Source organism: Eubalaena glacialis, chromosome 10 (genome assembly GCF_028564815.1).
Source record: "Eubalaena glacialis isolate mEubGla1 chromosome 10, mEubGla1.1.hap2.+ XY, whole genome shotgun sequence".
Taxonomy (NCBI): Eukaryota; Metazoa; Chordata; class Mammalia; order Artiodactyla; family Balaenidae; genus Eubalaena; species Eubalaena glacialis.
In genome coordinates, this window is record NC_083725.1 from 88,517,134 (window position 1) to 88,544,109 (window position 26,976).

The window sequence follows — 26,976 nt, forward strand, 5'->3', positions numbered from 1 at the left end:
GGCGGGCGTGCAGCCGGGTGAGTGCAGCCCGTTGACCGGAGCGCGCGGGTCCATCGCTGGCACCCCCTCCCTCTCCCCGCGCCGCCTCCAGCGCGAGTGACAACGCGCCCTCCGGTCTCGGGAGCTGCGGCGGCGAACAATCCCGGGCAGGGCTCGCCTCGCCGGTGACATCACTCCCGAAGATACTCCCCACTCTCAGCGCCTGCCTTCGCGAGGCGTCTGTCCGTTTGTCGGTTTCCTTCCGTCCGCTGCTGGAGAGGGTTCATTGCTGGCCGGGGACAGAGCCGGGCACTGAGGAGCGACAGGACCCGGAGGAGGAGGAGGGAGAGCGCAGGCAGCGAGGAAAGGAGGATCCCGGCAGGTGACAAGCATGAAATTCAGCCCAGCGCACTACCTGCTGCCTCTCCTGCCGGCGCTGGTCCTCAGCACCAGGTGAGTCCAGGAGCGTGAGTGACCTGAGCTGAGGGGAGTTGCCGGTAGGTTGGTCCAACCGCAGGTCACCTGTGGAGGCCAAGGACAGACAGTTCAGCTGTTTGCATCTCCCGCCTAAGTTAGGGGGGTCTCTCTATAATTCGGGCTCTGAAATCCTTCTGAGGGAGTAGAGCCCTTTTCTAGTTATCCTAGCCCTTAAAGCAATCCTCAGTATTCCTCCCAGTGAGGGGACCAAGTGTTCCTTCCAAAGCCATGTTTCCCTCCAGCGCTAGTAGTAGCAAACAGATAACACGCGGTAAGAGACGAAATAAAGAAAGGAAATTAGACAAGGATAGTAATGTCACCAGGCAGTCTCTGGATACAATGGAGCTGTCTTAATAGCCACAGCGCTTACCTCCTCCCCCAAGTGTGTCTGATTTTAAGGCACAGGGAACCAGAGAAGAATGACAAATCTTGGGAGATGGTTAGCCTTGCACAAAAGTTCCTGGACTTGTGAATCAGACTGTTTTAATGTCTTGAGTAGGCTTAGTGGTAGGCATTTTCCTTTGGCTGTCTTGTGAACAGGTCTAATTAAAGAGCACACAAGACGATTAAAAGTTAGAAGACACTCTCAGAGTGCTGATGCAAGGACCCTAGTCAGAAACAATTAAGTACTGTATTCCATCCCTGGCCATAGATGGGACTTTAAGCCCAAGCACAGAGGAGCTATTTTTAGTGGAGGTTTAAAATGCGTTGATTGAAAAGAGTTTTGTGATTCCCCACTGTTGATCAAGTCCCAAAGTTGGTGATGGGTTTGCATTCTTCTTCCACAAGCGCAGCACAAAGGTGGACTGTTTCATTGCCCAGGACTGAGGGTTTATTCTGCATGGCCTGAACATCATACTGGCAGCAACCTCTCTGCCTTGGCTACTATAAAATAAAATGACCCACACAGGATAAGGATCTTTTCAAATCTATGTGAATGGAAACATTATCTGATTATGTGTCTGTTGGAAAATGAAGAGGGGAAATAGGATTATATCTAATTCTGAAATTGAGAAGTATGAAGGAGACTCATTATGTATGAAAAGTCAGGGCAACAGAATTCTTGATTCCATTCCTAACTGACACACCCTCTTTCAGGCTCTTGTAACCAAACTTTCCTTCTAGTGTGAGGACTGTTTGGTTTAGCCCCAGTAGTTGATGAACTTAGTCTTTGCTTGCAAACAAAGCCCAGGTGACTTTCCCAGACTAAAATGGAATATGAACTGTATTCTTTATTTTCTTTTAAGGATTGCTTGTCACTTGAGTTCACAAACTGCAGATGGTTTTAAAATCACTTTGCTTCCCGGTACTATAACAGCTTGCTCCAATAACAGAGCCCATTTTAATATTTGTTTCTAGCTCTACACTCAGTGCTCATCATGCATAATTGTTATTTTTTGAAGTGTCTTGCTATTTACTCTGAACTCTTGTGTTGTGGTTAATAATTACTTGTGAATTCTTCTAGAGAAAGGAAATTCTCAAAGTTTGGGGCATTTAAGTATATGCCTGTCAATATATGCAGAAAATAATAAATATTTAAACAATGGAAGCCCTGCCCTCAATGATTTTTAAGTACAGTGAATCTCTAGTGTTCCAAAAGTCCACTTGCTTTTTAAGGATACTATAAGTGGCTCAGAAATCAAAGTTTTAATGTTGGTTATATACTGCAAAAACAAAGAGCCATCACCTTATAAAAGTGTTAATTTTTATAAGGATAAATTAAAAAAAATAGTCAATGCACTTTTCACAACAAAAATCGAATTAGTCGTTCCTAGTTTACTTTAGATATGAAACTTCTGCAGTGTTGGTTGTATGTGAAAACTGTGACAAGTCTTCTTTAAATTTTCCCTCTTGCCAACTCAACAAAAAAAGCATGCTGGGCTTAAAAAAGCAAAACTTTTCCTAATCGGTGACATGTCTTATTATCGTGATTACTCTGTAACAATTTATTGTACTGGATACCCAGATTACCTTGTGACAGTGAGAGAACTTGACAATGAATTGGGTACTATCAATATGTAATTTTGCAAAGAAGAGCTTATGTTTCAATGGACTGTAACAGAAGGCCATTCTCTTTGTAATATTTAAGAGTTCTTGTACGCATTTGGTTAATGTACGCCTTAGAACCTAAACTGAACAGGTTTGCAAGAACAGTTGTATTAGTAGAGGTGCGCTTATTGCCCGGCTGAGAAAAACTGTGTAGCTGAGCCATGACCACCTGTGACAGTGGGCTTTCTAGCCAAAGACTTATGCTAACTTAATTTCACATGCTTCAATTGTGTTGAATGCACTAGCAGAGGGTGGCAGTTGCTTAATTTTCCTCTTGCCTTTGGGTGTTATCACTTGTCTTTTATTATTAAGTTCTTTTCAAAGTGTGGAGAACGCAGATCTGAGACTCTTGGTGCAAAAAAAAAAAAAGATTATTTGCTTCAACATCTCTTTCTGGGCATAGCTCTTTAATACCTTGCTATTATCTTTCCAATAGGTCTAAGTTCAGTTCTGTTTTAAGGTTAATGAATGTGTTCACTAAAGTAAATGCTGCAATTAGAGAAAGATAGTTACTGTAAAATAGTATTCTACCCACAGGGATGAAAACTCTAAAACAATTCTGTCTTTTAAATACGAATTTTTGAATAGCTTTCTGTTTTTATTTGTTCCTTGTCCCTGCGTTTTCTGTAGCAACTTTATATGCTGAAGCACAAAAATTCCATAATTTTCACCAAAGTGAACAACATCTATGCCCCCCAGTCAGAGTTACTTCATTTGTCCTGAAAGAAAGCTAAATGTTCACCTTCAACAATAGCCAAGAACTGTTCTCTGTTTTACTGCTGAACCCCATAGATGTAAAAAGAGCTGTTTAATTTCCTGGCATATTGTCTCTCCTGTTTATAAAGTATATATAAATTCAAAAAAAAAATTCATTAATTTAATGAATGATGTAGCTAATGCAGAAATCCATTTAACCTGTACACAAATAAATGTGGTCAAAGAAAGCAAACATATCTTCAGAATAGAATAACTGTACTTTTTAAATAGCCTTATTCTGTAGAAGCATTAAATTGCGGTTCCAAGGCAGCCAGCAATTCACTTCAGAAAGAAGTAGTATAGGTATTGAAAGGAATAGTAGGGTGAAAAAATCTTTAGAAGTTCTTTGTGAAAAGGGACCCATGGAGTGCTAGAGAAGGCTTGCACTTTAGTCTGCTGAACCTCTGTTCCTTTATGCTGTGATTCTACTCTCGATACCTTTGGTTTTAAATGACTTAATGGGGAGAGAACATGGTAGGGGAGGAGTGAAGGTCTACTGACTTCTGGTGGTTTTCCATCAAGCAAGAACTTTAAGCAGATGGTCGGTTATAGTTCTCCCAACAGGAGTCACCTTAGAGGTCTATCCTGGGCCCTCTGATCAGCAGTCACACCACATGTTTACTTTGGAATGTATTTTTCGATGGTACTATATATTGAAGATGCCCCAGGCTCCTATTTGCTCTGTGCCTCAATCTCACCTCAGAATCAAGTTGATGGATAGGATAAAGGAAAGACAAGAGTCACAATAAGAACACAATAAGCACCAAAAATTTTTCATTTTTAGGCAAATAAATTTGATATCAAAAGGAGTCTTACTTTAATTCCCCCAAATTGATCTGAGGTACTATATTTTTTTTGTCCCAAGCCCAGTACACAAGGAGTCTTACCCCACACACACCTTTACATGACGCTGCATACATTTCTTTGTAAGAATTTCTCCATTCTGTGTAATTGAGTTAGGGAAATGTCTCTTCCAGGCTAAGAAGATATTGGCAAAAATGTTTTGACTTTTTAAATCCCATTTCAGGGCCTTAGTTGCCTAATTACAATAGCAGTTTTTTAAATGACTTATTTGTGGAATATCTTTGTGCACTAAATTTTCTTTTTAATTAATGAAAGAGACACCTCAAACATTTATGAATTGACTGTACAATTGTCCCAGACCAAACTCTATGTAATTGAAAGGGAGAACTTGACCTACCAACCAGGAAGGAAAAATCACTGAAACCACTGGCGGTATATGGGTGTAATGAAATTATGCTTTCTCATGTGTGTTATGAGAATGCTTGTGTGTTGTGGGTGCATGTGTGCTATTTTTAACTGACTTCTAGAGGAAAATCTTTTTTAATAAATAGGACTAAATCATTTAGGTAACCTGATTAAACAGATAATGTTTAATATTAAATTTTCTTCTCTAGAAAATCCAAAAAATTCCATTTGAACTTATCTTCATAACATTCAGAAATGTTTTTGATGTTTTCATTATCACACATCAAAAGTGTACCTGCAATAAATCAGTTGTTACATAAGGCATCAAGGCAATAAAATAATATATTAGTTACAAATACGTGTACCTATAATCTAGTCACATTCAGAAATATTTATATATAAGGTAAAGTTGGATAAATATGAACAACAAGGTTTTAAACAAAGTTTGAAGTGTGACTAGAGGAAAGAGCAAATAAAGTCAATTAAGCAATATCAAAAATAACTTTTGCTAAGGACAATGAGAGAAACGATATTTTGTAATTGACATTAGTATCATGCAACATTTGCTAGTTGTGTGGTGTTAGGTGAATTGCTTAGCCTTTTTATCCAGTTTTCTCATGTAGAAAATAGGACTACTCATCGGAACTACCTGAGGGGGCTGTAGTAAAGACTGAATGAGTTCATCTAAAAACAGAGTTTACCATATTCCCTGGAACACAGTAAGTGCTTAACAGAGGTTAGCCTGTGCAGCTATTACTATATAGTTGTTATTATTTTCATGAAATTTTTGTATCTGTGATTGATCTGGACATAGCAGAATAAATGAAAACTTGGATGCAGATCAATTGGACGGCACAAAATTAACAAGAGTGACAGTCATCATGCAAAAGAAAGAAAAGATTGCCGAAGAAGAGGGGAAGCAGGAGAAATAATGAGGATTACCTGGTAAATCGGGTGGCTCTTGGAAAAGTGTTTTGGTTCCTGGATGGTGCTGTGCACTTTGGTGAACACCATGAAAAATTGTGATATTTAATTTTACCATATAGAATATGATTTAGCACAAAAGTGTATGATTAACAATATTTAACTTATATAGCTACAAGTAAATTTAATTAAATTGCATTTAGAGTGCATAAATTATACTATCAAATCAAAGCTGTGAGTATAAGCATCAATGAATAAAAAAGGATGCTTTCAAGCTACATAGGCAAGATTGATATAAAAGTTTCTACAACTTTATTTTCTGCTTGTTAATCAATTTCATCATCTATCAGCAAGCTATAAAAGGTAGAAACATTTAGAAAAATTAAGGGAAGAAAAGGTAGATCTTTTTTTTCTACTATTGAAAACAATTTGAGAACTGCTGATATAGAAAAAGCTCAACTGCTATATGTCTTAAGAATCATCACATAAAAGGGACTTTATACTAAACCAATTTTGAAAAGAGCTTTGGAGATCATGTACTCTCAACTAGTTTGCACATAGTTTATCATAAACTCTTCATAGTTGTGCTATGAAATTCTGACTATTAAATGAAAAAATGTATATTTTTGCCATAGATTACTGTGTGTGTGTGCATATGTGTCATTATATGTCAATTGAGTGGATCATAGAACAAGGTATAATTTGCTGCTAAGGGAAAAGAAAAGACATAGATCATGTTAAGTCTGCATCAGAAAGGAGCACATGTTTCCTGGGACATTTAGAAATGTTGCTTCATGATTATAAGATGCAAAAAAAAAAATATATCAGAAGTAAACCATTCCATTCAGACACAATCTAAAGTTCAACCAAATAAACACTGTGCTCTGAAAATACTTTCATGAACACTAGGAGACATCGTTATACCATAGGTAGTGATTGCATTGCAAATTATGTCTGACTTGCTTGGTGCTGCTTTCGAGTTTTTTAATCTCTTTGAGTGTACTTTAAAGAGTCTGTTATTGGGAAACATGCTGTGAATACAACAAGGTTGTGTTCTCATCCAAAGCCCTTCATATTAGAGGTGAGAAAACTGAGGTCCAGAGTGACTGAGACTTCCCTAAGACCACAGAGGAAAAGCAAAACAAGAACCCAGAACTTTCCCTAGTGCTCTCTCTCTTCTATCATATGATTACTCTCCATGTCATCTCTTCTGTAATTAAGCCGCATTGGTATAGTTGGCACCTACCTTATATCCAGAACTATTCTAGTTATTGTAGAGTATTAGGTAATTTAAAAAATTCTCCAGCCACGTAGAATCATGATAGAACAACATGCTACAGTCAAAGGGAATTACAGTAATGAGCTGAACACCATTTGTTCACCTGTATTCAGTTGTTTTTTGAAGAGTGAGTTGGCCTAAAAAAGATTTCCAGGTCATTTTCAAAACCCAAAGCAGAGTCACTAATGAGTTCTCAGCTTTGCACAGTTTACCTTGCAAGAGATACACCTATAGCGGTTACTGTTGGCTTTTCAGTTCTATTGTAAGGTGATATTTTTGGTACCTTTGGGATCTTTTCATTGAAATGCTTTCCTATAAGTGTAGTTCCTAGGAGACATTTGTTTATATATATTCCTCACCTATTAAATCTATACTGCAACTGTGTAGTATTGTTCAATGGGTAGCATACTGAACTATCTTACAAAGATGAGTTCCTAAATATGTTCATATCTAGCTTTAATTTATGGTGATATTACATTTCATTTGGTTCACATGTCTCTATACTTTCATCATAGCCTATCAACAATTTATAGTTATATAACATTTTTTAGGGCAAAGTGGTAATAGATTTCATTCTACACATACATATCATAAACTCCCTGCCTTTGGATAGGTTTCTTAACCATTCTGAGACTTAAATTTCTCATCTATAAAATGGAAAATAATAATGTCCAACATTTAGGGCCATTAAGATTGAAGAAAGTATATTTAAGTTCTCTCTCAGTACCTGCATATAGCTGTACTCTTAGTCCTTCAGGAAATCCTAAGACATGTTAGCTATTACTATATGTAGAAATTATTACAATTCAGTGTGTCGATTTTATATTGGATACCTCAAGCAATCAACATTTAATTTAATTATTTTATTAAAAATCAAAGTAAATTAATTCCTTAAATGAATTTCAGAGTTCTTGACTGACACAGCCAAAATAATAAAATCATAGTTTATTCTTGATATGATTCTTCTAGGGGTAGGGTCAGGAGGGAATTGAGCTCAGTGAATGCTCCTTAGGAAAAATGGAACAAAAAGCATGCGATGACCTGCTGCCTTCCAAAGCAGTCCTTTCAGCTGAGCTTAGGTATGGGCAAAGGCTAATGCAGATTCTGGGTTAGCATTTATCTCATGTCCCTATGGAGGATGTGACTTTCTGTGACTTCCTCCTGTTTATCCTCAAAAGGGTTTCTAATTCCCCATCTCTTAACTCTGTTCAACACCCAACTCTGAGCATCTAGAAGCACTTACTCAGTGAGTAGCTTGAGATGAATGGGGTAGGGTTATAGGAAATGTTTGTGCTCTCATATGTGTTAAATCCAAAGAATATGGAATCAAACAGACTTTGAGTCAGCTTTACTAGCTAAATGATTTTAGAAATGTCAATTAACATCTCTTAGCCACATTTTTCTCATCAATGAAAATGCAGTAACATTGCCTCTCTCATATAGATTTGTCAAGAGGATCAAATAAGCTAATGTACAAAAAGAATAGTGTCTAGCACAGAGAAATACAACTCAGTATATTGCCAATTTTACATTACCTGACTGAAAGGATTAGAGAGATTTTACCCTACCAGAGTGTATTGCATTTCAGAAAGAGCAGTCCTTAATAAAACCTTTTACTTGGTATAGGCAAGACGAAAAGTGTTGGTGAACAGATTTTGGAACTCAGCCTTATCCTCCCTTATTACAGATGAAAATAAATAAATAAATAAGTAAAAACCCTGAATGGAGAATGTATTTTCCTCCAAGCTCATGTGGATGATTTGAGACCAATGTGAAAGTCAATTCCAAATCACCCTAACCAATTCCAGTTAGGAACACTGATTTAAATACTTGCAATACCCTCAAGAAAAATAGTATGGAAAACTAGTATGACATGAACTAGCTTCTATTCTGAGTCTGAAAGCTCCAAATTATGTTGCTAATAACTTTGCTAATCCAGTTAAACATTGAATATAGTTATTGAAATTATATTACCATATCACACTAATGCCTTTAAAGAAGGTTCATTTTTCGAGTTTGCCTAAAGATGGCAGGACCAAAAAGATGTATCTTAAAGTAGGACAGCATAAACACCAACAATCCTTTGGACAAGTTGAGGATTCTGGATTTTAAAATTAAGTGGTCTCACAATGGGTAAGGTTGGTCATGATCTCCATAGAATGGTGGAGAAGGGGCTGGAATGGCAGAGGGAAATAAAAAGCCTAGCACCCTAGGGCACTTTGAATGCTGTGTGCATGAACAGAGATGGTAGGAGTAGAAAGGAAAGTCCCCAATCACTAGCCTTCCTCTTTTTCTTGTTCTTTTTGTTATTTTGTTTTTTAATTTTATCTTTTCTAATGCTGGCAGTCATTCATTTCTGGTCTTTGCCGTAAACTAAGTTCTTAGCATTGGGCAGGAAAGGTGGGGGAGGGGGCTGCTTTAAATTATAAAAGAAACAAGGAAATGCATGAAGAATTTAAGTGACATGTTGGCAAGAAGCAGATATGGTTGAGTAAGCTTTATATTGTTGAGAACATGTAGCTTTTTCCTTCAGATGCCACAAAGTGAAATGTGAGCTCATTCTACAAAAAAAGACGTTCACATAAAAATGGGGGAAAATTTTTTTTCTGACACTACAATTTAGAAAAATATTGAAAGATACTGAATCCCTTTTACACGTTGTATGTATGTCTTTATTTCAATTGGTATTTTATATGACATATAAGTTACAGGTTCAGCCAGTAATGTTGAGGACTAATTATTGCCCTGGCAGTGTGCTAGATGCTTACTCTCTGTCACTCAACACATTATACTTCCTTGCAACACATTATACTTATACATGTTTTATCCCTAGGGAGAAGGAATTTTGGACATATTAAATAATTAGCCCATATTTTCCCAGCTAGAAAGTGGTCAGATCCTAGCTCATCTTTTCTGAGAATCGTTTTGTGAATGAAACTATAACTATGTCTATAAAATCTAATCTCTGTATAAATACACACAGAAGAAAAAAATAACTTATAATACAAACAAGAATGCTGAAACTAGACTGTGTTGGCAAATAGCTGCATGTTTGCATGAGGTGGGACAGGCTACATTAAAAACATTCCTAAATAAAGCAGCCAAAGAAATTCATTAGTTTTAAACCAGATAAATTGAAGCCTTTATTATAAGTACAAAATTTGCAAGCTAATTTCAATATTCCTATGTAGAAAATATATGTTTCCTCAGATCAGTATTTCTCAAAGTACACTCCTCAGTGTACTTAAGTCAGAATCCCCTCGTATGCTTATTAAAAAGGCTACTTCCTTGTCCCTACCGTAGACATATTAGATTAGATTCTCTGAGGAAGGGGCCAAAGAATTTTCATTTTAATGTGGAAATCAGATGCTTTCTATCTGAAAATTTGGAAACAATATTTGAAACTGTAGGGTCTAGAACACTTTGATCTCTTGAGCATTTGCTTAACATGGACATTGAAGCTGAAGTCAAGAGGATGGAAAGATGGTGATGTTTTGGCAAAAATCACACCTATTTTCACATGTATATAAATGAATTTAATAGGTGGGAATCTTGTCACATACCAAAGCTGCATTTATCAATCAATTTGCATGAAAATAATTCTCTGCCTCCTGCGCTTTTCTACAGAGGGCTAAGAAAGTGCTCAATTTACTAAATGGTATAAAACCATATGACATGGATTTATCAGGGGGCATACTTTATTTAGAAAGTACTTGACAGGAAGGTGAAATCTTACGGATAGCACTGAAAAGAATGAAAACTCCACTTTCTCCACATTTTAGCCTGGTAAAAATGAAAATTTTGATCCCCACCTCCTTCATTAGTAGCAGTTGGTTTTGACTGATGTGGAAAAACAGATTTTGTTTCGATTAACTTTATGTGTTAAACAGAATGTGCAACTATGTCAGCCATATTGCCTGCTTCTCTTCCTCTCTGCAGTATGTTAGTTCTCCTGAAATAATAAAGAAAGGAATCAAAAGGTGATATGATAATAAATAAGAGCTAACACTTACGTAATATCTTAAACCAGGTTAATCCTCACAGTAGCCTTCTTGTGAGGTGTTTGTTGATGTTGCCTCCAGTTTATATCTGTGGAGACTGAGGCACACAAGGGTTAGATGACTAGCCCTCAGTTATAAAGTGGTAGGTAGTGGAGTCTAAAGTCAAACTCCAAACAGTGCTCTAGCCCATGTTCTTAATCACTGTGCTACAGCGCCTCCTAGTGTGTAACGTAAAACACTGACGTGACCCTAAATCTGCATCAGCCTCATATGTGGGTTCCGATTTACACAGTGAGAGGACAGAAAAATGTAACTTCCTCTCAGGTTCCCTCTAAGTTCACAACTAAATATGACAGAAGGTCCTTTCTTTAAAGTTCCAACTAAAATAATGTTCATTTTATTTTGTTTTTATTGTGAAAGAAAAATAATCATGAATTTGTATAATATGGTCTTTGTCTGTGGATGTTGTTTTTCCAAGTCACACCAGGGACCTGTAGTGTCCTACCGTCTGGCTCCAGATGGCTTCCATGTTTCAACTGTGGAGCTCAGAAACATGTGGGAATCAGACTGACCTGCGTTCTAACTGCAGCTCAGCACTTGCTACCTGTGTGATCCTACCTAATAGTAGGTAAAGGTTATTGTTTGTTTTTTTGTGTGCAAGAATTGTACTACACATTTCTTTAGGATTACTTTATTTAATGCTTTTTTGTACTTCATGAATGTGCTTTATAGATTAGGACATTGAGGATTAGAGAAGTTAATACACCTAAAGTCACAGCATTACTAAAGGTAGAGGTGAAATTTGAACCCACAATTTAATAGACATAGCCTCAAGGTCAGGATCCTCATACAGTAAAGTTAACACTAAAATTCATGGTGTCAGGCATTTGGGAGGTAACTCAGAAACAAAGGAGCTGTTGAGAGCCCCATGCAGACTAGTGTAAAAACCAGACTTGTGCCATACACGCACGTGGATGAGTGAGCTAAGGGGTCTGGTGTACACATCTCCTCAAAATATCCCCATGTCATGAATAGTGTCACCTTTTGTTTTACAGATGTGAAAGTTAACAGACTCATTATTTGAACTCAGCCTATCCTGAAACCTAACCTAATAATAATAATAATTATTATTATTATTGTTATTATTATTATTATGGCAGCCAGATTTTCCTTAGAAAGTCTGTGTCCTCGTTTTACTGGAACTGCACTTCCATTGGTAGTCAGAAGATGGCACTGTGAAGTATGAAGTACAGTACAGTCATCTCTGTTCTAGATTTAACCTGTTCATTGACTGACACAGTCATCTCAAAATTGATGTCTGAAATAATCTGGCTTCATTTCACATCAAAATAATTACCAAAGATAAATGTATGTATATTCATGTACATGTATATATGCATGTATATATATGATATATACTATATAGTATACATATATTTTATAATATATACAATTATAATAAATTATATATTACACATAGTTATTTTACAGTTTTTTGAGAATTTATCCTTGAAAATAGGCTTTGTTTGGAAACACAGTGCTGTTAGCTTGATCCCATTCATCACTACAGTGATTCCTACAAGTCTAGTTTCCTCCTAAGTGGAATTGGACCTGAAAATTTAATAATAAACCCATTTCCCCAGTGTACTCTTAATTAAAAGAATTTTCCAGGACAGACTTTAAGGGAAGTAGGCATTATGTGAGGGAGACAAGGCTATATGACATATAGTATTTAAATTTTAATTTTTATACATGCTCATATCTTTTCACTTCATCCTGTGTAGCAATTGGTAATAATAACTCCTTTTTATAGATGAGGAGACTTGTTAGTAATGACAGGTAGGTGGCCCAGAGCCAGGGCTGAGTTTGGCTTTCACAACACCCAAATTACCTTGGGACCTGGAAAGTTAGACTGTAAAGGAGGCAGAGTTGCCTTGTCTTAGTCTGCTTTGGCTCCTATAACAAAATAGCATAGACTGGGTGGCTTAAGCCACAGACACTTCTCACAGTTCTGGAGGCTGGGAAGTCCAAGCTTAAGGTGCTGGCAGATCCAGTGTCTAATGAGAGCACTCCTCCTGGTCTGCAGACTGTGGTCTTCTTGTTGTATCCTTACCTGATGGATCAGAGAGACAGAAAGCACAGTCTTGTATATCTTCTTCTAACAGCACTAGTGTCATCATGAGGGTTCTACCCTCATGACCTAATTACCTCTCAAAGGCCCCACCTCCTAATTCCATCCCAGTGAGGGTTAGGGTTTCAACACACGAATTTCGAACGGACACAAACATGCATCCATAACATGCCTGTTGAAAGATGAAGCAAAGGCTATCAGCCTGGTAGGATTTAAAGGAGGTGGTACGTATGCAATATTTGATGTTTTGTCATGCGTGATTTTGGTCCTATGTTTGTTAGTGTACCTTTCATAAGTCGATGTGAGTACCTGCCTATAGCCCTTACCTCTTTAATCAGCTAAGATGCAATTTCTTGGTATGTATCAGAAAATGCCAAATAATAGAGCCTTAAGCAAAATAAAAGTTCATCTCTCTCTCACCTAAGATATACATAGAAGAGGAAATGCAGGGTTGGTTGATTCTCCTGTCTGGCATAGTTTTAGTCTCTGTTTTTCTTTATTATTATTATTTTAACAAAATAGATGGTGATTTTTTTGCCACCTGAGATATTAGTGTGATTTTTATTTCAATTGATAGAGACCAGCTAACATCACAAGTTTCTCTTAAAGATAAATAAATGAAAATTGTATTTGCTGACATGCCAATTAACCAAAACTGAAATCACTTTTGCCTGCTTTTGAATTCACAAAAGGTTTGATCATGTCTGAACTGGAAACATCTATACATGAAAGAAAGTCTACACAGAGTCATAAGATGATTAGGCATGATCCTGTAGTAATCACTGGTAATGTTTTATTTTATTTTTATAGTCAATGTAGCAAGAGAAAGAAATGGATGAGATTTGTCCCAGGCCAACAACTATGTTTTAAAGCACTTTCAGATATTTGGAAAACATAAATTTATCAATAGCCATTTAAAAATTATGTTTCTATTTTGACTATCTGTTCAAAGAATTGAAAGTGTAAAGATTATTTTTTTAATATGCTCAGGACCTGTGTAACACAAAACAAATAACGTTTTGGCTGTGACTCCTTTCTATCCATCATTCCTTACAGCTATAGTAAGTTTCAGGGCCAAGATTTGAACCCTAGACTCTGATTCCACAGCCTAGATTGTATGATGAAAGATCAGTAGATGAATCCCATCAGTCCTAAGCAAAGGCTAAATTCTGGTAGAAACGTGTGAATTGTTCTTTCAGGAAATCACCAGCTTTTGTCTACTGTAACCTTTCAAACACTGAATGTAGAGAGTGTTTATCCCAAAGAAGTGATGAAAGGGTGATAGGCTGGGAAAATAAGAGTTGCCAGACAGAATGCTAAGTGGAGGGCAAAGTGACAACGGAACCGATTTAGTGTTTTGATGAAAGTATAGTAGATTCTGCACATACAGTTAGGATTCCCTGGTGACTTTTTGTAATAAGAAGTGCATCTGGGGAAAGAAAAAAAAAAACCCAAAAAACCCAGACCTTTGGAAAATAGAATGTTTTAAAGATGAGTGGTGAGCGCTGTGACCATAAACAGATGCTCATAGTGCGTCACTGGCATTGAATTAGAGTTTGTGGAGGAGGAGACTAGATTGTTGGGAGAAAAAGCCTCCACTGAATGCAGGCAGTGACTGTTTTCTGTTGTTTAGGGGGTTGGTTTTGTTCTGGCTATAAAAAGGACATAAAAGACAAACTGTCAGAAAGAGGGAAATAAATATTTCGTGGGGCTGAGTCCCTTATTCCGCATTCATAGTGAAACAGAGTATAGTAACATGAGAAGAATGGATTCAGAATAAGTGAGTTTGCCTTATAGCTGAGCGACCCTAAGCAAATAAAACAGTCTCTACATCTCAGGAGAACTGAGGAGGGGGTAGCGGACTGGGGAATGTGAGGGAGACCAAATGTCAGAGAGTAAAATTTCCCACCTCTGGGAATAGAGAGAGAGAGATGTAGAAGGTGTCACAGAACTACATGATTTTCTATGGTTTTCAACACTTAAAAGTATTCAGGAAAAAATTGTTTAGGAACGTAAATCTCAGGAAGAAGACAGCTATGTATAAAGGCACTAAGATTAATAGTAATAATAATAATGATAAAAATATTCAAAGTTATAGCTTCTAAGCAGAATTGTAAAAATTTAGTGGAAAATAGGTGGTCCATTTGCCATTTCCATACTAAAAAAAAAAAAAAAAAGAAAAAGAAAGAAAAAACCCTTCTTATGTTTATATAAATTTGAATGAAAATTGTCACATAAATGAATTTTATGTGACTTGAGGACGTCAAGCAAATTTTATATTAAGAATTTATATATCGAAAAAACAAACAACCCAATCCAGAAATGGGCAGAAGACCTAAATAGACATTTCTCCAAAGAAGACATACGATGGCCAACAAACACATGAAAACATGCTCAACATCTCTCATTATAAGAGAAATGCAATTCAAAACTATAATGAGGTATCACCTCACACCTGTCAGGATGGCCATCATCAAAAAATCTACAAGCAATAAATGCTGGTGAGGGTGTGGAGAAAAGGGAACCCTCTTGCACTGTTGGTGGGAATGTAAATTGATACAACCACGATGGAGAACAGTATGGAGTTTCCTTAAAAAACTAAAAATAGAACTACCATATGACCCAGCAATCCCACTACTGGGCATATACCCAGAGAAAACCATAATTCAAAAAGACACATGCACCCCAATGTTCATTACAACACTATTTATAATAGCAAGGTCATGGAAGCAACCTAAATGTCCATTGACAGATGAATGGATAAGGAAGATGTGGTACATGTATACAATGGAACATTACTCAGCCATAAAAAGGAATGAAAGTGGGTCATTTTTAGACACATGGATGGACCTAGAGACTGCCATACAGAGTGAAGTAAGTCAGAAAAAGAAAAACAAATATCGTGTATTAACGCATACATGTGGAATCTAGAAAAATGGTATAGATGATCTTATTTGCAAAGCAGAAATAGAGACACAGACACAGAGACCTAACGTATGGACACCAAGGGGGGAAGGGAGGAGTGGGATGAATTGGGAGTTTGGGATTGACATACATACACTACTATGTATAAAACAGATAACTAATGAGAACCTACTGTATTGCACAGGGAACTCTACTCAGTGCTCTGTGGTGACCTAAATGGGAAGGAAATCCAAAAAAGAGGGGATATATGTATACGTATAGCTGATTCATTTTGCTGTATGGTAGAAACTAACACAACATTGTAAAACAACTATACTCCAATAAAAATTAATTATAAAAAAAAAATAGCTTAAGTTCCTGTGGATGTTTATCCAATGTGAAAAGAAGCCTGTGAGAGTAAAATTGATCTTTTTTTTTTCATAAGAATGTGTCATTTAAAGAAAAAGTACACCAGTCAAATAAATCTTTATAATAATTTGTTTAAAAAAAGAATTTATATATACATAATGTATTGTAACTAAGGTATTATCACTATCTACAAATACATTTTTATAATTTTCAAATAGAGTAGAATACTTTATTGGGTTCACAAATAAGTGAGGCAGATCTGCCTTTGAGCAGGCAATACACACACGCATGCACACACAGAGACACATACACACCCGTGTGCTACATCTTCAGCCTTGTATAAAATTGTGTAATAACTGTACAGTCTTGCCTTGTGTTGAGGTGGGGAATCAGGTTGGCCAGAAATTTTTCAAGGTTAGGTTCCAACCCCCATAAGAGAAGGAGAAAATTAGAATGCAAGGAAAATAACAGAGAGAGTCTCATGTTCCAGGGAGTTGACAGGATATCAATTTGGTCCAGTATCCAACATCCCAGCATATGGAATATTCATATGAAAAGATAACATATTGTAACAGATTTCAGAGGCTGTAGTAGATCTTTATGGTACCTGGTCCATCTTCACTAGGACTGCCCCATTTGCCTATTGCTTTTTCTGGTACCAGTTGCTTTTGGTGGCACCAAATGCTAATGAATAACCTAAAAAATTACAGAAAAATGACCTTAATGAGATTTTTTTGCCTAATCCTGGGTTTTATTCATCCTCTCTTTCAGCAACACCTTCCCCTCTCCCTAACCTCCCTTAATGGGGTCCCTCTCTCTACCCCTGGGTACTATGTATTTTCTCCTCCATCTCACCCCCAACCCCGTGCCTAATTAGGCTTCCTCTCCCACCCTGGGTATGATACACCCTCTCCCTCCGTTGTCCCCCAACCTCCTGGTGCCCTATCCCCAGTCTCTACAGTCAACACCATGTGGGTCTACCTCTGTGGTGCAATGCATGCTCCAAGCTTCCCTAGGGACCAAGGGAAGCTAGTCTTATGCTGGGACCACTTCTTTGCTGAACATTTTTGTTCTATTATGTTTCCATCTCAACTTCTTTTGAAAGTACTCACTCATTGAGATAAAATCAGTTTCCAAAGGAGGCCCCTCTTAGGCTTTACTTTTGGGAAAACAGACATAAGATAGAGGCTGATCCACCTCGGTTGAATCCTAGTCTTCCACATTACTAGCTATGTGACCTTGAATGAGCTGTTGAAAATTCTTTATGATAATTGTTTCATTTGAATTGGAAAAATAACCCATCTGGAAGTCCTGTTGTGAAGATTAACAGATAACAGATTTAAAACACCTGTCACTTATACATATTTAATATATGCTACTTTTCTTTACTATTTAATTATGGAAATTAATGCAAAACCTAAAGCTATTTTTGTGAAATGTGAGTAGGTTTTATGTGAATATGAAATTCTGTGACCACTCGAGGTGGAATAATCTCTATGATGCAATCTGTGCCTCACAACTCTTTGTATGGCTTCTTTTTCAGAGTTTGATAATTTCTTGTTACCATATATATTATTTTTCTCTTGTAATCCTCCCTAATACAAAATACATAATTTTTTTAAAAATCATGTTTTCTTTGTTCTAAGTTGAACCATATAAATGAAATCTTATTTGAAAAAGGCAACTGCCTGTCCAAAGAATTACTGCTACAGTTTAAGAATTCTATACATCTTTTATGTAAAAACGTTATCCTATTTATTCAATCTCATTTTTATTTTCTCTTACATATCTATTGACTCCAAAAATATCAACCACCTCAATGAGGGCATCGATCACATCACTTGCGTAAGTTTAATTTAATTATTTGAGCCAATTTCTATAATTTTTTTTCTTAAGAATCCATTTAAGGAGGTTGAATTTATCAGATGGTATAAGGTAGTTATGTTGCTGCTCAGTTATTTTTATGTTGTGTTTAACACTTATGGTATATGAGAGGCTGTTTTTAATTACATCAAAATCCTGCCTTTTTCTCACTGAGCAAGTAATTTCCCTCCCATAAAAAAAAAGCAATTTACTTTATCTTTGGGTTTCTAAGATGACATATTCCAGGAATTGTTTTTGAAATGTGGGGTACTTAACACTTTGTAGCGATTAAGGTTCTACTGACTTGGGAAATAAAATGGAAATGATGAAGGGGAAATGATTCTTTGAGAAGAAGGGATTAAAAGGGCTTTAATTCATCATACTTTATTAGTGAATAAAATAATAACAAATACTAATAGAGAATAATTAGACAGCACTTACGAGTTAGATATTACCTCATTTAATCTATTTTGCTTAATTAAATTATTATATACAATGTATAAATGAGTATATCACAGCTTAGCTAAGGCGAGAGGCTTCAGCTGGCCAGCTGGTCAATGATAGAGCCAGAACGGTGGAGCCCAGGAATGTCTGAAGCTAAAGTCTAGGTTCTTTGACACTTTAGTCATGGCTGTTAAAGTCCTTTGAATATTGTGAGGAAAAATCTGATGTAGCTATTTTTCCTTTGTAACATTCTATACTTACAGGTTGGCCTAGCACAAAATAAATAGCTACCTGAAGGTATATTATCCTTTCTATAAATCATCAGGGAGAAATCTTAATTCACCTGATTTTAGTGTGGGCTTTAAATGCCTGTCTCTGTCTTTGTCTCTCTATCTCTGTCTCTATTTCTCTTTCCAATTCTTTCTCTCCCTCCCTTTTTCTCTCCTGGCTTCCAGCTCTGGCAAAGGGAACCACCTCTCCCCCACTAACTTAATTGTTTTAATTGAGTGAGAATTTGAGTGGGTCCATAGATTCTTAAATTTAGGAGTTTGGGATAAATCAGGGTCTATTCTAGGGACAGAAGATTATAGTTTCAGAAGCAAGAAATAATTTACCTCAAGAAAGCATAAGGAAGTACCATAGCCTGAGAAAGAGAAGTGTGCTGACTCTTCCTCCTCCTTAAACAAATCTAAAAGAAACTGCTAAAAATTATTAACAGATATGTTTATTGACTGCCCCTAATATAGTTGTGAGAATATTAAGTTGATAATTGAAGCATCAGAAGATGATAGTGTATCATCATGCAAACTATTGAGTTGTTCTTTTTTTGGTCTTTCCACTTTTTATTTGTTCGCAGGTCAAAGCTAGTCAGCAAATGGAGAATAGTTCATAAACTGGTTTGCTCTCACAGTCATCATCATCTTCTTTTCTGAGGTCTTGCTTCATACTTTGACTACAGCTGTTCTTCAGACAATTGTATTTAAGAACCGTTAACATCACCACTCAAATACTCTAATACTTTATTCTGAATGAGTCTTGAATTTTGGAGAGTCTTGCATGTCGTTGAAGAATGCAGTCTGTCATCTGAGAGAATCTAGCAAATTGGATGTAGGTTTAGGGGAAAAGACAAAGGTTTGAATTAAAGATTCTTTCCTTCAAGGTTTTATTGTTTTTATATATTAACAACACTTTGAGCTTAAGTCTACTAAGAAGAAAATTGAAGAAAGGAAGCATGAGATTTCCAGAATCAGGACTGGATTGTGAACGTATTGGAAGAACAGACCTAGTACTTCTCCCTCTAAAACTATCTCTGCAAAAAGTTTTTGGCAAAGAGGTTTTGCATCTTTCCAGGATATAGTTTCAGTGAAGCAGGTCTGCATGTGTACTGGAATGTGTTGTTTTCTCATGTCTTGGTTTTCTTTGGATTTCATTTATTTATTGTTTGTTATATGAGAAGTTATACTTCATACTTTAATAAAGTATTACTGCCTCAATATAGTTAATTTATAGTAACAATAGGTGCTTTCTAAAAAAGAATATAAACAAAACAACTGCATTTTTTCGAGAAAATATTTTGGTCTTTTTAAATTTGTGAGTGAGCATAATTATCAGGGAGTATTTCATTTTAGCCAAGCTTTAGACATGAAGACATTGCCAGCACAGGCCTGGAATATATCTTTGCTCCTCTCTGCTAACTCAGTGTAACAACAGCAATAGCGACAAAAACAACAATAGCAACAGCACCTGTTGGTATCAGGCAGCTATAAATGCTTTACTTTTAATATCTGATTTCTTTAGTTTCACTAGTTTTCTTAGTTTATTATCTGATTTCAGAAGTTTCATAGTTGTGTGACTGTAAAGTAGCCCTACAATGTATAAAATACCTAATATCTAAGATCTTTAATTTTGCAGAATTTGAATGGTAGGATTTTGAGGATTTTACTCTCAGAAGGGGAAATCTGGTGGAAAGACAGCTGTCAAGATGCAATAAAATTACTACCAACAGAACTAAATGAATCACACTTTACAAAAAGTTACTGTCTACTCCAAAACTCACTAGTGTGTGACCTAAAGGAATGTTTGAAAATGGAACTGTTATCAACACGAAGAGAAGGCAGAATTGAAAAATGATTGAAATGAATATTTGTGTGTGTGATCGCATTCGAACATCACTTTGAAGCACTCTCGGCCATAGAAATCAGGTGTGATTTTTATGTTTTCCCATCCAGGGGAACCATATATATAATAAAAGAAAGAATGTAATAGCATTGAGATTGCACAAGAGAATCTTTGTGTATAAATTTAAAATTCAGTAAATTGCTGAATAATAGTTAATGGAACTTTTAACAATGGAAAGGAGTTTGGAAAATGTGGTCTTATCTCTCACACACATTTTCCTGTGTTCAGTTATCCTTTTGGAGGTGGGGGAGATGGGGTACAATGAAGCATGGACCAACATAAATCCCACTTATACAAGAACTGAAACCTAGGCCAAACTAGATTTAGGAAACCTGAAAGTTTCAGTTAGATAGTCAATAGTAATACCATTGAAACGTCAGATACTTGTTTTAGTGGGCAGGTTAAGAACGGTCCTTTTTACCACAATCCATGTGAGTTTTAATTGGAAGTAGAAGATGGGCAGTCCTGAGAAATGAGTCATCCAAGACACACTATGACTTAATAGCTCATCTTCCATTTGTGTGAAGGACATCTAAATAGTGGTTCCTTAGTCACATTACATGTTTCCTTTAGCTAGTTAAAAATATTCCTTTTTTATTCTTTTTCCTAGCCTATGGACTGAATAATTCCAATTTTTTAACTTATAGTCCTAGGTATATCTAGCCGTTGTGATATTATATTTAGATCACTTTGAAGGAGACATGTATATCTCACCCTCTTATTCATACATTCACATAATCATCTAAAATACCTATTTCATCATGAGTGGGTTTCACCCAGCTATCTCTGAGGTAATCCTATTTATGTCATCTTCAGGGCAAAGCTTTGTCATCTACTCCATAGTTGATTCAGGGTGGCTCTCACCATCAGAACCATAATATCATCTGTTGGACTCAAAACCTTAATAAGAGGGATTTGCCCAGGTAACCTTGGAGGTCTTGTTTAAAATGGATAATCTAGACTGCATATGTTTAAGCAGTTGTGTTTAGAGAGAGAGTTTGACCTAGTCTAATTTGAGAAATTGAAAATTTGGTTTTAGATATCTCAGAATATTTTTTTGTCAACCTGGACCTCACCAAAACAGTAGTTTGGGCTATAGCCCAAGACAGTGACCTCTTCTTTCAAATGTCGACAGTCAGTACATCTGACACATAGTGATGCCAAGGACCAGGAATAGGGGACCCTCTTAGGCCTCTGCTGGCCAAAGCCTTCCTGCCAGTCTGACCCCCCCACCCAACTCCTAATAAATTGAACTGGTCTTGTTTCTTAAAAAAAATTAAAAATCTACTTGTGCTTGAGTACCAGTAGGAATAATGGATTAATATGCTAACCTTTACCAAGTAATAGAGTTACATTTTACTAGCAGTCCTCTGAAGAGATAAGCATTTGTCATAGTGGCGGTATTGTAAATCTCAGACATGGTAGCAGATCACGTGTTGCTAACCTTTACCAAGTAATAGAGTTACATTTTACTAGCAGTCCTCTGAAGATATAAGCATTTGTCATAGTGGCGGTATTGTAAATCTTAGACATGGTAGCAGATCATGTGTGCAAGCCCACCTCCTGAACACAACTCTCTCCCTCAGACCACATCAAGACATTTTTGAGTCTTAATGACATATGTGAAAAAGTGAAACATATTAAGATAAGAATTTATAGAAAGTTTACATTGAAGTAAACCTTATGTGCCTACTAAGTATGAAGAAATGGAATCTGTTGTGAAACAAATTTGGAGACCCTTGAGTTAACAATAGGAAAGAAGCTTCTTTATTCCTATTGTGGATTTTAAAGCTTCATGACAAAAGCAGTGATTTAATAAGTAGAATTTTATAAGTTGCCTTTTTTTAAACCCCTGGTTTTCTTTTAAGAGCTTAGGGGACACACTAGTTTTCAACTACTAGAAAAACCTGGCACACAGAAGTAACTAAAAAAATAATTTTTGGTTAAAGGAAAGAGAATCAATTTGCTGGTTAGTACTGTAGGTTCACAGGTGAATTGGGTAGATATCCTGCATTTTAAGAACATACAGTCCAAAGGAGAGATTTTTTTTTTTCTCTTGTGAAGATCCTTAATAAATAGTAAAAGTTATAAAATCCTATACAAATATACATTTAGGATGTTATAGAAGCCGCAGGAGTGTAGAGCTTATGTCCTACTGTGGTAAGGAGAAGAGATGAATCAAGAACGTTTTAATCAAAAATCATCTTTTGAGCTGCACATGTAAACTTTTGTTTCTAAAGTTGCATTAGATCATTGAGTATATTATCCTCAAAGACTGGTGAAGTTTTTGGTTCTTAAACTGACATGTAAGTTGGATTTTACGGCAAACACTGTACCAAGGGTTTTCCAGGATTGCAGTCAAGTCAAGAAGGTGAAGATTCTGGCTCTATATACACCACAGCCAGCCACAATAGTCAGTTCTAGAATGAAGAAGGACCGTGTTGAAAGTAGACAGTATGTTTTTAATTCCCAGATATGTGTTTCTACACTTAAATATCTCTGTGAATGGCACTGCTATTTGCTGTAGCCTTTTAAGAAACTGTTAAGAAGCTGCTGTAACCTGTTAAGAGACTATTATACAGCAATATGCTTATACTTGAAGACGGAGAATAAAAAGCAGCTAGACAGTCTCTATGGCAGTGTTTTTCAGGGGGGGAAAAGAAGCATAGCCTTTCAATGTTAAAGAAGGAAAACTTGGTGATGTACTTTGTAGATGTATAGTATACCTTCTTTATGAATCAATTTGTCATTGCCCACCTTGCTTTTCAAAAAGTAATGAGAAGACTTTCATAGAAATCCCCACATTTAGTTTAATTAAAAGGAAATATATTTGGAATTACAAGTTTAATAACTCTAGTTCCAGTGAAGCAGATCACATTGAGGGAGCAGCTGCTTTGCAATTCAAAAACAGATGGTGCCTTTCTTTTTCTATTCAGACTTCCCTTTTGGAAATGATATGTCCATCGAATATCAGTAAAGCTATGATTTCAAGACTTCTTTGTCATGAAACACTTTCTGGAGGAATGATGTTAGCAATGTCTTATAGTTTGCATGCATGTTTCCTTTGACCACTGATTTGTAAACATCACCAAATACTGGAAATGATTTTTTTTTTTTTCAAAAATGGAAGAAATCAGAAAGTGCAGAAGAATCTTTTTTGAATAGTTTAATATTTGGCAATAACTGGCCCAAAGTTTTTCTAATAAGTACAAATAGCTGATTTTATTAGGAAGGTATATTACCTATGAGGAGAACATTAAAGAGAGTGGTTTGAAAGAAAGCTATAGAACCTACTTCCTCATGAGGCTTTCACAATAGAGCACATACCCTTAATAAACATGCCTTTAAATTCATAACAGTACTTAAGACACTTTATGTCAGTAGACAGTGAATAGTAGTAATTGGCATAAATATTCACATGCTTTTATTAACCTGATTCTAAAAATTGATTTTTATCAAGTCTTTCTTTCCTATTGCTATGTCTTTTCTTTTGTATTTTCCTGAAAGAAGCAAAGTCTGTTCCATTCATCTAATTATACAATACAAAGATATGAACACAGCCATGGAACCTGTTAAGTGCATCTGTAAGCGAGTCCTGGATGTGTGGAGGCTCCTCAGGTAGTCTGAAAGTCCTTTGAGGGCAAGATCTCAGTCTTAGGCTTCTTTGTGTCCTGCATAACTCATTGTCAAAGCTTGACCCATGTGCTGAATAAATATATAGTTTGATAAATTGTCAGGTTGTTTTCATTCAAGGTGACATTTAAATTTTTTTCACAATCCTAAAGAATTTTATGTTGGCTTTTCTGTAATCAAGTACGGAATGATGTGAGAGCAAATAGGGCTGTGCAGTCATCCTTTTGAAAAGAAGTTGTTTGGGCTTCCTCGCTGCATTTTTGGCTTTGATGCAACTCAGAGCGACTATGATCGTATAAAACAAGATTTACTTAGTAAAAATATTCTATATGTATGATTTGGAGGAGTCAGTAAAGACTCTTTAAAACATATAATCTTTCTATTCCCAATTTCTACACTCACTTTTCTCTCTCTTTCTCTCTCTCTCTCACACACACACACGCGCAAACAATACATGGTTATGTTGTACCTTTTTTCCTACACACACATAATAATTTCAAACTGAAAGTTTCCCCACAAATTTCTCTCCACCAATCCATACTTAATGTTTTAGCAATTATCTCATCTTATTGTGTCTGAAAAATTGTACTTAAAAGTTATTCTGTAATAAACCTTCCCTGATTTGCTTTCAATCAGCATCTGGCTATACAGTGAGAATCCCTCTGGTGTGGATTTTTATTATGTTTTTCCTTATAGTTGCTTTTTAGTGTAAGAAATCTAAGTGTTCTCCAAGATCGAGGTCTCTATAGATTATACTTAAGATGACAATCTCTCATCAGATTTGGGGCTTAAGGAAGTAACTCCTTTTTATTTGAAGTAACATTTAATTTTCAAAAGAAAAATATTTTTATTTTTATAGCATTGCAGACAATGTAGAAAATATGGAAAAGCACAGGTGAAAAAACTCTATTCAATAATATCTTTAACATTTTGTATAAATTCTTCGTATACCAGGGATCATGTACAGTGAGTTTAATGGTGGTTAGCGAATAAATTAATACATATTAATTAACTTAAAATATCAAGCTCTGGTGTATTTAAAAAACAAACAGTTAATTTGTAATGTTAATTTACAAATAAGAATATTACACTGCAGACATTGGTAATGGTTTTCATTTCGTCAGGTTAGAGTATTTAGATTGCCTACTTAGCTCTAAATCAAGATCCTGGTAACCAGTATTCACAGGCAAATGAACCATAAGAGATAACAATATTACTTTAATTGAGGTCCTACCTAATCTCTCTGAGTAGGTGAAGATTCAATGGACTTGGCTTTTATTAGAAACCTGCATCATTGCTTTGTAAGATATTGACTCTGACCCAAATGAAATCTTTTATCAAGGGTTTTAGAGGCAGTGCTGCATAAAGCATTAGATAAGAGTGAAAATGTTACTCATATTTTTTATACAATGCAAAATAAAGATTCCTTAATACATTCTTTTTGTGGTAAGGCTTCTTAAAAAACAGAGGTCAGGTGAGGCATAAAGGCAGTGAAAAGTTGAGTTGATACCTCCACTCATTTAGCTCATGAATGAGTCAGAATTTAATTTACCCTAAACAAAAATGTTGGACAGGTGCTGAAATGGGATAAGAGTCTAGTTTTCAAATTAATTTTCTTGGTTACTGGAAGTGTTTCAGCAATTGAGCTGGCCAGTTCCATCATCTTCTGCCAAGTGATGAAGGTGCTAAATGCTACATTTCATTACAAAAACTAATATATTAAATATTTTAAAATTAAAATATAGTTTTATAGTCTGTACATTGCCATTCAAGTCACAACCCCTGGTCTCTTGTGCTGGTCACCCAAGGTAATATAACATGACTAATGTTAAACATGAATGGCCCGATTATAAGGATGATGTATCCTCATGAGAATTTAAGCTTTGACGAAACATGTAGGCAACAAGGGCTTTATAGACAAGAGCTCTTCTTTAGAAAGATTCCATTCTATTGACTTCTGAGGCATCAAGTTGGAAAAGTTACTTTTTTTTCTTTCTAATTCAGAGTTTAAATTCTTTAGATAGAGTTTAGGTAATGATAATCCACGCTTCCCTGAAATCCACTGTACACCTTAGCAATGCTATTTTTACTGAGCAAGAGCAGTGTTTTTATACTGTAGACAGTAAACTCTTTCAGATTCTTTGGCACATTTGTGTAGAAAGGAATTAATAATACACTTACCACAAAGCAAATTGATCCATTTAATTATGAGATATTGTGCAGTAGTTTTTAAAAAATTAAAATGAATGGGGACACTATTGCTGGGTCAGTGAGGAGAATATGAAAGTTCTGGCTTTCGGTATCATGTCATTTAAATCAATTTTATATCAGTTTAGAGGATCAAGCAAAGTTATATTTCATCCTTTCCTGATGTTTTCATATCACGATCTCAAAGTCATTGAATCACAAACATTCGACTCTGAATAGTCTACAGTTTATAAGGCTTATTGAATAAGCCCAGGGTCATGAAACAGGTACAATGAAGTGTCCTTGAAAAGACCTCAGGCTTCTCTCTGTCTATGCTAAACGTCCCTTCTGTTAGTGTTCAACATTTGGTATGGGGCCTTCACTGAATAATAACCTCTGCTGTAGAGAAATTGACACAAGTCTTACCATTTCAAATTCCCTTCAATTTGACATGCTGTGGTGGTGATATCATTTTCAGAATTTGAAGGAACTGTAATGATAAGTGAACCTCTTTAGTCCTTAGTCACATTCTCATTCTCTTTTCAATAACTCAACAGCTACTTTTAGTTTTGTTTTACTTTTATTTATGGTTT

At 36.0% G+C, this 26,976-nt stretch overlaps 1 protein-coding gene across 1 annotated transcript in view; it reads left to right on the forward strand.

The window, feature by feature from the left end:
• Window positions 1-370: 370 nt before the first annotated feature.
• Window positions 371-26,976, forward strand: part of LUZP2 (leucine zipper protein 2) — a 429,813-nt gene continuing 403,207 nt past the window's right edge. Inside the window, exon 1 of the mRNA XM_061203161.1 lies at window positions 371-432. Coding sequence (XP_061059144.1) covers window positions 371-432 — 62 coding nt within the window. The remainder of the gene's footprint in view (window positions 433-26,976) is intronic.